A 13040-nucleotide genomic window follows, 5' to 3' on the forward strand; every position below is an offset into this window, starting at 1 on the left:
GCTCTGATTTACCTCAAAATCCTCTCAGCCCAAAGGCAGGGTCACTGTAACTCGCATTACCCAGTTGGTCCGATGAGGAATTGGGCTCCAAGCACTTTGTTGGGTTTCAGGGAGTGCCTGTGGAACGGCGCCAATCTACTAGCAGCTATGCCTCGCTGCCCCTTAGGACACCTCAGGGGGGTTTCAGTCAGGATGCATAATGTCTTGGGGGGTCCTTGATCCCAGAATGTTTGGAAACCCCTGCACTAGGGACGGTGACCGATAACATTCAATTTGACTTGGGAAACACAAGCAAGCAACCAATCTCGTGTGCAACTTTAGGTGGGCAAACCTCAGGGTGTATGGGCTAAGGGACATAGACTGGGAGGCATTACTCAATGACAAATCGCTTGAGGATTAACGGATATCCCTAAAGAACATTGCGCAGTGTACGCAGGTCAAGTATATACCCAAGTGCGGCAGTTTTATAAAGCTTGTACACAGAGAAAGGAGGAATTGACCATTGGGTGAGCTGAACACAAGACCCTACAGAAAGAAGTCAAACAAACATTAGGGAACCAAGAGAGAACTGGAAAGGAACCCAGCAGCAAATGTAAAAACGTCGCCTCAAAAAATTCTTTCAATACTGCAACAATACGAGAGTAATCAGGGAAAGCGTTGAAACCCTAAGGGATTCAAAGGGGATTGAAAAAGAGAATGAACAAGAGATAGTAAACATTAAATGACTAATATCCTACTTTCCAACATCCCAGCAAATATTGTTTCAGCTCCAGGACTTTAACCTAAGTGACGCTGAGATTCAGTTTACTACACATAATTATTGACCTGGATTTACAGACCCAGTGGAAAAATTTGCAGATGACATCAAGTTTGGTGACTGGAACAGGTTGCCAGGAAAGGTGGTAGAGGTCAGGACACTGGACTCATTTAAAAAGCAGCTTGATACGGTGATAGAAGGCGGATAGGGTGGGTGTTCTGAACAGATGAGATTGGATGGACCAAAGGACCTTCTTCACCCAAACCAATCTTGTGATTGCACTGCATTACTTTCATTAAGTAATGTAATGGGGTCCTGGAGCTCAGTGGTTAGGACACTCGCCTCACAAGCGAGAGATCTGGGTTCGATTCCCAGGCAAGGGGCGAAACATTGGACAGTTTCCTTACTCCACGCGCCTCTGTTTACCAGCAGTAAGTAGGAACCCGGTTGCTCGTCGAATTGGCGGATCGCTTTACCGGGGTAATAATTCCTCGAAAGAAAAATTGGTCACTCAATCCACGACTGCTTGTGGGGACACTGCTGTGCGCAATTGGCTTCCGCGTTTCGCCCACAAAATATACAGTGAATTCACTTCGTAGTATCATTTGCGAAGTGCTTTGAATCGTCTCGAAGATGTGGTAAGGCGCTAATACCAACTGCAAGGACTATTGTTGTTATTCTTGCGCTACGTCTCTACATACAATGTTGAATTAAAAAATGCAAAATCCACAGGCAGACCAAAGTCCCTGAATTACCTTGGAACATTTCGGCTGTAAGATAACTCAAGTTGTCAGTTGAAGTCATCGCTCAACTGAACGCTGATGTTCTCGGGTAGGTGACACTTACGTAGTTCAGGAAGTTCAAGTTTGACCCATTTCAAAAAAGTTTTGGTGTACATGCAGCTTACGTCCATTGGAGGGCAGTGCCTTGCTTATTTAAAATGCAACGTTTCTCAAATGTTTTCTCTTTTTTTACATATATATATATATACACGCGCACAATTAAAAAAAAACCTTCACCTTTAACGTAGCCCCTGCAATGTTGAAGTGTGCTTCACCGGAAATCGCTGCAAGAGTGAAGTCACTGAGTAACTGTTGGCAAGAGCAGCAGCCGTCTTTGCGCAGAGCAGTGTCAGGAAGCGAATGATCGATTTTATCCGGAGCAAATAGTGCGTGGCTTCTCTTTGCAAACTGTGCCATGGAAGAAAAATCCTTGCATTGGGGATCTTTACTGTCCACCTGGGTAGGTGCGGGCGGTAGCCTGACTTCATCGCAAAGGCGGCACCTCCAACAGTACAACATTCCTCCAGCCTGGACTAGAAGCACAGAGCCACGGTGTGGGGTTTGAACCCACAGCCTTCTAAACCAGAGGAGGCTGCATCCAAACCAAGCCAGGCCGATGACATGTTCTCAATTGTAACTCTCCAAGTGCAGACCTCAGTAAAATCTGCTAACTCAATCCACATCTATGACCTTCCACATCTACGACTTTACTGTTCTCGAATAGCCTGGTCCAATCCCAACATGAGTTGCCACAGGGACGTGTCAATCACACATTCGGCAATACTCCCACAGAGAAGACTGCTAAACTCTGATGCGCATTGACATGCTCAAATTGGAACACATTGAGGAGAGGAGAGTGAAAATCCAGAAGGGAATGAGAGACGGAGAGAGAAATGGTGAGAGAAAGGGTGAGAAACGAGGAGAGAGAGAACTAGGGGAAAACACCGGAAAAACACCGGAAACGTCTGTCCTGCGAACAACTCCCAGGTGAGGTTTTCTCTCTCTCTCTCGCTCTCTCTCTCGCTCTCAGCGGCTGAGTGGTGAACCTGTTATAACGCGCTTCATTAAAGCGCTGGTGCACTCAGAAGACGAGTGGCCTACGGTTAGCTTCCTGCGCTGTGCCCACAAAATACCCTCTCAGTTCACTTTCTAATACATTCCGTGAAGCGCTTTGAGACATCTCGACGACTTGACCAGCGCAAAGATTACTATTGGTTATTATTATAATATCAACATTTTCCTTCCCGCTGTATAACCTCAGTGTGGCTAAGGAGCTTGAAACGTAGCTCTGCGCCCGACATTACTTTAGATTGCAGATCACAGCTGAAGGTCTTCCCCTTCGACAGTGCCTACAGTCACCTTCCCTTTCTCCCCGGCTCGGCAGCGAGCCCGGACGTACACTGTCAATCGTGCCGAGGTGATACGCAGCGTAAAGGGTGCTATATAAATGCAAGTCGTTGTTCATGTTGTTGAGCTGTTGAGGAGCAATGATGCGAATCCCACCTGCACACTATAAATTCACACGTCTGTTCTTATTCGTGGAGTCCTGTAGCTCAGCGGTTAGAGCTCTCGCCTCGCAAGCGAGAGACCTGGGTTCGATTCCCGGCAGGTCAGGGCGAAACATTTGGGCGAGTTGCCTTACTCCCACGCACACGCCTGATAATAATCCCTCAAGAAAAAAAAACAATAAACAAGATCACTTCAATCCACGACTGTTTGTGGAGACGCTGCTGTGCTCAATTGGCTGCAGTGTCGCACCCACAAATATACAGTCAATTCACTTTACAGTATATATTCTGCGAAGGCGATTTGAGACGTCTCGAAGACGTGATAAGGCGCTGTGTCAAATACGAGGATTATTATTATTATTATTCAGGATTTGCCATGTGTCCAGGAATGTTGCTGGGATTGCCGTTCTCCCTTCTGCTTTGCTTTACGGAGCAAGAGAAGGCCGCAAACAAAATGTGACAAAAGAAAAGGCAAGCATGTCCCAGAAAGAAAAAAAAACCCTCTTATTTTTATAGCGCCCTTATGTCACGGGAAGGTCTCAAAGACCTTCAGAGCAAAACTGTCAAGAATTGCCGTGCAATCGTCAGGCGAGACAAGAAAGTGGTTTATACGCGAACAACCTTAAAAGTGTTAGCCCGCTCGCCCAGGTTACTACAGTACTCACCGTATTCGTTCAAATAGGCCACCATGTTCAGCACGACACGGGGAATCCCATCCTCTGCCGCCTGGCCTTGTTGCTGGAGGTCACGGAGAGACATGCCAAACACCTTCCGGACACTGAAACTTCTCTGCACGTTGAACGGCTGTGCCATAATACTCTTTACATCCTCCTTCAGCCTCACGGCAGCCTTGTTTTGCTGGAAAGAGCACAGGGAAGGGGAGCAATCAACCACGGTCACAACAGGCGGCTCCATAATAATGCACACGGACCTGTTGCAGGAGAGGAGCCCGCAATTACCAGGGATTAGTGGGAAAAGGAGAACGCATCCTCAACCGCCCAGCGTGCCGGGATCACTTGAACGGGTTCTTCATTCATAAAATAAGGAGCCCAGTCTGTAGCCATTAGGAACAGAAAGTAAACACTTACACCTGTCAGTGGCACTGGGTGGAGCTCGTGCTTATTCCCGTATGATCAATCATGTGGCATTTTTGTCTTAACGACCAGTTAAACGAATGAACAGTAAAGCTTGCCGACCTCCATCCTGTGAGTCTGTGTTTAGAGGGCGGGAGATATTTGACATCCGAGATCCACAGTAAGAATCAGTCTACATCTTGCTGATCACAGCCAGACATGTTGCTTTCGTTCCAGGTACACTTCGATTAAAAAAAAATAATAATCCTTGCACTTGATAAGAGCACCTGACCACACTGACAACAATTGCTCAAAGCACTTCACAAAGGTTCTGTAAAGTGGATTTGTTTAAGTGGGTACAGAAGCCGATTCGCATGAAGCAAATGTCCCTTAAACAGCCATGAAGTGAATGCCCAAACCTATCCGGGGAAAGATTCTTTTCAAACTATGCCTTGGGATTTTTAGCTGTAACCTGAAGATGAACATAGAACCTTTTGGTTTAATGTCTGATTCATAGGACAGAACCTCTGACAATACAGCACTCATCAGCACTGTAATGGGAGTGATAGCCCAGACAGTAAACTCAAAACCTTGGTGATTTTACAATGAAAATCTACATTTATAATGATAAAAATCCTTGCATTTGGTACAGCGCAATATAGATATATATTATGCTATATATCAATATATAATTTGATATTTATATATTTGACATATATATACATGATATATATTTCATATATCAGCTCTGCGAGACATCTCAAAGCGCTTAAACAAAATATATTGTAAAGTCAATTGACTGTATATTTTGTGGGTGGAACTTAATCTGAAATTTAGATAGCTTATTCTAATATACACTGACATATCTCAATTTTGGTCAGATCTTTAGACTCAGCTGTACTGAACCCTACGCACAAGCAGCTTCCAATTAACCCACAGGGTTCATTAATTCTCATTACATTTTTAATGTGGGTAAACCACGATCATCCAAACTCACAATGCAAACACATGTTGCTACAACACAGCACACGCCTTGATGTGCTGATATCTTTCTCTGCGTCTCAAAGAAAAGATAAGTTAGACTTTATCTTAACCCTCTCCCACTCAACCGCCCCCCCACACCCCCTCCACCAAAAAAAAAATCAGCAGCTCTACCAAAACTGTAGTTTTATATTTTTCTTTTTTTATACACAACTTCAATCTCTGGATGGAATGAGTCACAGTATCTGCGCTGGGTCACGTATCTTATTCTAAGCTGCTCCATTTCCTCCTTGGCGAATTCCTGGGATAATCACAATAAAAATAATCCTCGATATAAGGATATCAACAAAAAAAAAACATATCAGCTCTCCGTTAAACCAAAGGACATCAGTAATCAATTACTGGAGTGAAGTCTTATTTTTCGCTGCTAAAAGCAACAGGTCAAACAACAACAACAACAACTTGCACTCATATAGCGCCCTCCAGGCAGGGTAGCGTCTCAGAGCGCTTAACAGTGACGGAGCCTGACTCTGAGCTGGGAGGGGGGGGGGGGGAAGGGGGGGGGGGCGCGGAGGTGGCTGTAATCACTGTCGAAAAGGAAGGTTTTCAAACGGGAGTTGAAAAACAGGAGAGATGGGGCAAGGCGGAGGGATTGAGGGGGAGTGTTCCAGAGTTTCGCTGCTCGGTCTGCCTTAGTTGTTCGTCTTACAGGTTTTTGTTTGCCCTCTGCACAGCCTTCTCTCCTCCAAGATTAGCCAGAACGCATTGCAAGCTCTCTGTGAAAAGTGGGTCAGCTGGATTAGAATGCACAGCTGCAGTTTCCTCCCTCCGTATGAGCATTCAACGTGTGGGCCCTGGGAGCGTAGCAGGAGGACAAAGATGTTTTGAAAGAACATCTTGGAACAATTATTCATCGGAGAATGAACGGCATCCACAAGCCATCACCCAGGGAAGCAATTTCACTCAGAGATTCAGAGGACCTCAAAAACCAGGACAGGGAGGCTGGAGACCCATTATTGAACTGACACTTAAAATCTACACTTTATGCCCAAGTGTAGGGGCAGAAACTGCAAGATGTGCAACTAGCGAATCCCGGCTGTGTCCCAGCCGGTCCTCTGAGACCTGGCGAGGACACCGGCTCTCATTAAAGTCAGAACCGGGATCAGCATCTGAGCAGAGAGCCCGAGACAGCTCCATCCAGAATTCGCTGTTCGCTAATCTGTTTGCAAACCTTGCTGTTTCAAGCCCATTTGGGGTTACGGGCTATTTCTGGGGAGGGTGGAGGAACAGGAAACAAGAATTATTACCTTTGTTTATTTTGAGAAACTTGTGTAAAGCACCAAAGCACGTAGTCTAAAACACCAGATACAGTGAGAATAGCAGACGAGAAAAGTAAATCATCAGTTTGGTGATATGAAGTGTAGGCCACAGTAGCATACAGCGAAGTCTCTTCACATAATCTCCAAATATTGGACACACAATCTCCAAATATTATCAGACATTCCTTGGACTGAAGCCAGTGCAGTCAACATATATTCAGAGGCCCATTTTTGGAAAGTTTACGTGTGGAGGTCAGGTGAAGGCAGGATTCGGGGAGGCTTTGATAATAATAATCCTTGCATTTGATACAATGCCTCAATCAAGTTTTCAAAACATCTCAAAGTACTTAGTGTACAGTGACTACGCTGGTAGGCAAATGATTTGGCAGCCAATTTTCACACATCACTCTCCAACAAAACAACCAAGGTGTAAATGAACAATTTTATGTGGAGAAATGTTGGATAGGACAGCAAGAGAAACTCTCCTTTCTGTTCAAATCGTGCCATGGGATACCCGACATCCACCTGAACAAGCAGACAGGATCTTGGCTTTATGTTGCATCTGAAGGATGAAACTTTAGGCAAGTTTCCTTACTCCACACGTCTCTGTTTACCCAACAGGAACCCAGCTGTTAAAGGGATTGGCGGATTGCTTTGCCGGGGCTAATAATCGCTCAAAAAAATATTAATAATTTGGTCATTTAATCCACGACTGTATTTTCTCTGAAGCGATTTGAGACGTCTCAAAGACGTGATGAGGGTCATTATGAAATGCAAGGATTATTATCATTTTTATGATACTTTTATTTCCACTTAAATCTCTTTACCTCGGATTAATTCATGAAACCCTGCGGTGCTTTTCTGTCGCAGTCAAACAACCCAGCGAGTGGGACACCCCTCGATCTATTTCCCAACCTAAATGAGGAGAACTCAAAAGTTCAAAGTTATCTGGTTACGGGGGATTTTCCTGCTGCATTATTCAGGAACAGCAATCAATACAGCATGCGAGGACATTCCAGCAATTCGGCAGCCACTCACTCCAAAGGCCGTCACTGCAACTGATCGACCGCAAAACCCTTCCCAGTCAGACAACAGTGGAGTCTGTCTGGACACGTCATCTCCAAATATAATCAGTGAGTCACATTCCTCGGACTGTGCCAATGGAAACATGAGTGCAACAGGAAAAAGCTTGCCAATTTTCGAGACTGGTAACTCTTTACCTTGCAATCGACACTTCAAGTGAATGTACAGTATGCTGTAACCACATGTACCTTTCAACCAGAGCCTCTTAAAACTTAAGCATGACTCTCGAAACTCCTTGATTTAGAAGCTCCTTGGCGCCATCTCAAAATGATGTCAATAAGGGAGATTCATTCTTACTTTGGACCCTTCTGCCAAGTCCTATCCTTGGACATCTCTTTCTCATTCAGTTAGTTTTGGTCACCAGCGAGTCTGACACACGTGGATAATAATAATAATAATCCTTGCATTTGATATAGCGCTTTTCACGTCGGGAGGACGTCCCAAAGCGCTTCACAGAACACACTGTAAAGTGAATTGACTGTATATTTGTGGGCGAACGACCATCACCGCGGTTAAGAGGATCCAAAACAGAATGTGGGTTCCACGGATGTATGCCACCCACACGTGGAAAAGTTTCTGTGTCTCGTGTGAAACTCTCTTCCCGGAAGACGCACCTGGCTTACCTAATTCTGGAGCGTAATCGGCGCAGGTTGGCAAAGACCCAAGGCTTGGGGACTCCAGAAAGAGCAGCCGGGGTACTGCTGGAGTCTAATCCGCTAAAACCCATATCGCTTGTAGTTGAGAGCAGTGTCTGGCAAGCTTCCCGCTATTTGCCCCAACTGGAGGATCAATAACAACAACAACTTGCATTTACGTCGTGTCCCAGAGCACCTAAAAACATCATCCTACCTCCTAGGTATTTGGCCTCCAGAATTAACAGGAATCAAATGGAGTGTTCCCAATATGCCTCTCCGGGTCCTGCTGCGTCACCCGGCTCAGGAAACAGACGATCGAGACAATCGCAGAGGACTGACTCGATTCCAACATTTAGTTGACAGGCGCGTACGTCATCTTGGAGCCACTACAGCTCCAAAGAGACCCAGCTTACCTCCCCCCAAAAGAGGTCTGGTCACTCGTCGACGGACTTCTGTAGCTCAGTGTTTAGAGCACTCGCCTCGCAAGCGAGAGACCCGGCTGGGCTCGATTCCCGGGCAGGGAGAACCATTGCACAAGTTTCCTTACTCCACACCCCTCTGTTTACCTCGCAGTAAGTAGGCACCCATTTTATTTTTTTTTAGTCGATTGGCGGATCACTTTACCGGGTGTAATAATTCCTCCAAAAAAAAAAAATAATAAATCGGTCACTCAAGCCACGACCGTTTGTGAGCCGCTGCTGTGCGCAGTTGGCTGCCGCCATTCTCCCACAAAATATGCAGGAAATTCCTAAACGCCTCCAAACAGCTGAAGAAACTTTCTTCCCAAAGAAGTACAGAGACAGTGTGGCCCCCGCCGTTACCTGGCTGCGCATTTTTTTTTTTTTTAAAAAAAGGCCTCTCTATATTCAAGTCAGAAAGGAAAGAAAGAACTGACATTTTATCGAGTTGCATCGTGCTGAAATGTCAAGTGACTCGCATTATGAGTCGTGACCATTTCTGTAGCACAGCAACCATTTTGCACGCACAGCCATGAGGTGAATGACCAATTATTTTTCCGGAGGATTGTTGGTCGGAATACCAGAAAAACCTCAAATCACGTTTTCAAATGACGTCTTCCACTTGAAGAGTGTAGGCAGATGGCGAGTTTTAATTTGCATTTCGCCCCGCGGAGTCCTGTAGCTCAGTGGTTAGTTAAGAGCGCTCGCCTCGCGAGAGGGAGACTTGGGTTCGATTCCCGGGAAGGGCGAAATGTTGGGAGAGTTCCCTTACTCCACGCGCCTCTGTTTACCGGTTGTTAGTGGATTGGCGGATCGCTCTTTCGGGGGTTAATAATTCCTTCCAAAACAATAATAATTATAAATTGGTCACTTCAAGCCACGGCTGGTTGCGTGGGACGCTGCTGAGCGCAATGGCCGCCGCGTTTCGCCCGCAAAATGTGCAGTCAATTCACCTTACAGTATGTTCTGAGAAGCGCTTTGAGACGTCTGGAAGACGAGGTGAGAGGCGCTGTGTCAAATGTAAGGATCGGCGGTGAGTCAGTACGCGGTCTGTGTCTCATACTCTGTCTGTGTGAGGCACTGACCACTTCATTGTGACTGCCACCTTTTACTGGACTAAGGCAGAAGTCAGTCCCAGCTGCTGTCTCTCTTTACTGGGTCCGTGTCAACAGAGGTCCTGTGGTGAAACCCCGTGAATTTAGGGGGTTTACGGGGTAAAGCTACAGCAACCAAGTTACAAGCCAGGAAAATGTGACGAGCTTCACTGTTCAATCACTGCTCACTAAGTTGCACAAACACGTACGTGTGTGTGTGTGTGTGTTGGGTGAGTGTGTGTGTGTGTGTGTGTTGGGTGAGTGTGTGTGTCGGGTGAGCGTGTGTGTGTGTGTTGGGTGAGTGTGTGTGTGTGTCGGGTGAGTGTGTGTGTGTGTGTGTGTGTTGGGTGAGTGTGTGTGTGTGTCGGGTGAGTGTCTGTGTGTGTGTTGGGTGAGTGTGCGTGTGTCGGGTGAGTGTGTGTGTGTGTTGGGTGAGTGTGCGTGTGTGTGTGTTGAGTGAGTGTGTGTGTGTCGGGTGAGTGCGTGTGTGTATGTTGGGTGAGTGTGTGTGTGTGGCGGGTGAGTGTGTGTGTGTGTGTGTTGGGTGAGTGTGTGTGTGTGGGGTGAGTGTGTGTGTGTATGTTGGGTGAGTGTGTGTGTGTGTGTCGGGTGAGTGTGTGTGTGTTGGGTGTGTGTGTGTGTGTCGGGTGAGTGTGTGAGTGTATGTTGGGTGAGTGTGTGTGTATGTTGGGTGAGTGTGTGTGTATGTTGGGTGTGTGTGTGTGTGTGTGTCGGGTGAGTGTGTGTGTATGTTGGGTGAGTGTGTGTGTGTGTGTCGGGTGAGTGTGTGTATGTTGGGTGAGTGTGTGTGTGTGTGGGGTGGGGGTGTTCGGGGGGGAGTGGGGGGGAGGGGGGGGCAGTTTGTTTTAGGGCTTTGTCCTTTTTATTGTTTTAAAAAAAAAGAATGTGTTCAATTTGATCTTTTGAAAATTTGATGGCAATCACCTAAAAAGGGCTCAAACCCACCGGCAAAACGTGGTGCTGCCGCAGCTCCGAGGGGCTGTACTCCCTCCAGAGATCTCGTGCAGCTTCTGACACCATAGTGGTGGATGAATGGGGGTGGAGTGAAGGTGGGGGGTGGGGGGGATGGGGGGTGGGGGGGGTTGGGGTGGTGGGGGGGGGCAGGGCAATGTATGTCAAGTCTAAAGAAACGTGAAGGGCACAGCAGTGTGTGGTTTGATTGACTCTACAGTTAGCTTTCCTGGCGACTGGCCGGCCGGCGCCCCGATCCTCAGCGGGGCCTCAATCCCCACAGGCGCGAACGTTATTATTTGCTGTGGTCCAGCCTCCAGAATCCTTATTTTAAAGCGATAACTCACGGAAAGGCAGCGCAGAAGGCTCGCTCGCGGCTCTCGAGACCTTCCTCTTTGACGCTGCCTTCGGTCATCGCTCTGCCCTCCAAGCCCTCTGGACCCCAAACCCCCAGCTCGGGCGCTAAAGCCTTCCCTGTCCAGCGGCTCGGGACGTCCTCCCGACGTTGAAAGGCCGCTATACAAAATGCAATTGGTTGCTGTTGTCGAGGTCGCTCGTGGTGGTGGCTGTTGTCGTCGTTGTCGTCGAGCCAAATTATTTTGGGGGGGGTGGGGGGGGGAGGGGCGGAGGTGGGGGGAGCTGGCTTTGAGCGATCGGATTCCCTGCGCTTCCTCTGCGAGTCAATGAATAGTTTTACTTTCTGTTTGTCCTGATTGATCTGTGTGGGATCCTGGTTCGTTTTTCACCGCTATTCGAAAAACAAAGCTGGTGGGGAATCAAAATGTGAGAGAAAACACACACACCCACAGACACAGACACACAGACACACACACACACACAGACACACAGACACACACACACAGACACACACACACACAACAATACAAAATAACCCCAGGATTGCATGGAAGCAGACATTGGCAACACAAGAAGACTGCGGCATCTATTCGGGAAGCTGTCGTGGTCGGTGTCGTGCGGTGCGGTGCGGTGCGCGGGACAGTCCCCCCACTCGCTGCCCGTTACTCACACAGACGGTGATGGCTCCCGCTCCCATTGTTCAGGAAAGGCATCCGAGAGCAACCGGCTGACGGGGCGGAGGGACGTCTGCCACAAAACCACCCCGCCCGCACCCGGGGCCAGCCTCAACCACCGGCGTCGCCCGCGCCAGCGTGGGCTGACCGGTCACCCGCGGAGACTTCCTCAAACTTCCCTCGAAAACTTTTTTCCCCCCGTCCTCCCGATCCCTCTGCTTGTGCAATGGCTGCAGCCTTTATTCGCAGCCAGACATCTGGGATGCCTGCCCCTACACTGAAATCTGATCTACAGCTCGCTGCTGGCAGCCTGGAGCAATCACATGACCAGCACTTTTTTTTATTATAACACACACGCACACAGGCACACAAAACCGGGAATTTGTCTGCAAGAATCCACGCGGGTGACTGTAACGTTCAGCCCCTCGGGGTATTGAGAAAGCTCCTGAAGAATGCAACGTAGGCTCGTTTACGGACCCCGATGTAGGGCGACCGTGTCTCGGAAACTACATCCGCGGACACCACACGTTAATTAATGCCTCTATTAAAAAAAATTGGGACTCACCACAATTGCTGACGCTGGCGGTACTGGGGGAAAGGAAGCCTGTTGGATAAATGGCTGTGTTTCTCTGATGAGTGCATCTGTTTGAGAACTTTATTGTTCTTGCGCAGTTTGTTGCTGAACTCAACACGGGGCAAATTTGGCCCCGGGGTCACAATATCTCATCCCGGGACTGTATCGGAAATCAGAGACGGGTGGCCCCTACCATCTTGAAATCTCCTGAAGAGTATGTTTATTTGCAGACCCCAAGGGTAACACCATTAACATAACCAGACTGTAATAAGGCAGAAATGCTGCCAGATCCTCGGTGGCCCCCACTGATAACTGAAAATAATAACCATCCTTGTATTGCAAGACCACAGCAGTCTTGTGCCACACGTCTACCCCAGCTCCGCTAGGTAAAGGATTCAAAGGCTCCCGACTCCAGATACAGGAAAATGGGAGCGCCGTTCATATCTGGACGGTATTAGAGAAGCCGATTCGATAACGACTTTTAAGAGAGAAGTAGGTAATTATTTGGGGAGGACAGGTTTGCAGGGCGATAGGGAGAGAGCGGGGGAGTGGGATTGAATTGGATTGCTCTTTTCAAAGAGCCGGAGCAGATATGATGGGCTGAATGGCCTCCTTCTGTGCTGTATGACTCTATGATTCTAAGCATTGCAGGATGTCTCAGAGTACAGCATTATGTAACAAGGGAAACCCAAATGAGGCAAAGAAATAAAATAACAAAGAGAGAGGGAGGTGAAGTGAGACTTACACACACACACACATACACACACTAGAAG

General features: G+C 47.6%; 1 protein-coding gene across 1 annotated transcript in view; it reads right to left on the reverse strand.

Moving 5' to 3' along the window:
- fam13a (family with sequence similarity 13 member A) overlaps positions 1-11968 on the reverse strand; it is a 131708-nt gene extending 119740 nt beyond the window's left edge. Inside the window, exons 1-2 of the mRNA XM_042336444.1 lie at positions 11690-11968; positions 3713-3905 (exon numbers count right to left, since the gene is read on the reverse strand). Of these exons, the coding sequence (XP_042192378.1) occupies positions 3713-3905; positions 11690-11716 (220 nt within the window). The 5' untranslated portion in view covers positions 11717-11968. The remainder of the gene's footprint in view (positions 1-3712; positions 3906-11689) is intronic.
- Between the last annotated feature and the right edge of the window lie 1072 nt (positions 11969-13040).

The sequence above is a fragment of the Callorhinchus milii genome, unplaced genomic scaffold (genome assembly GCF_018977255.1).
Source record: "Callorhinchus milii isolate IMCB2004 unplaced genomic scaffold, IMCB_Cmil_1.0 Scaffold1, whole genome shotgun sequence".
Classification (NCBI taxonomy): domain Eukaryota; kingdom Metazoa; phylum Chordata; class Chondrichthyes; order Chimaeriformes; family Callorhinchidae; genus Callorhinchus; species Callorhinchus milii.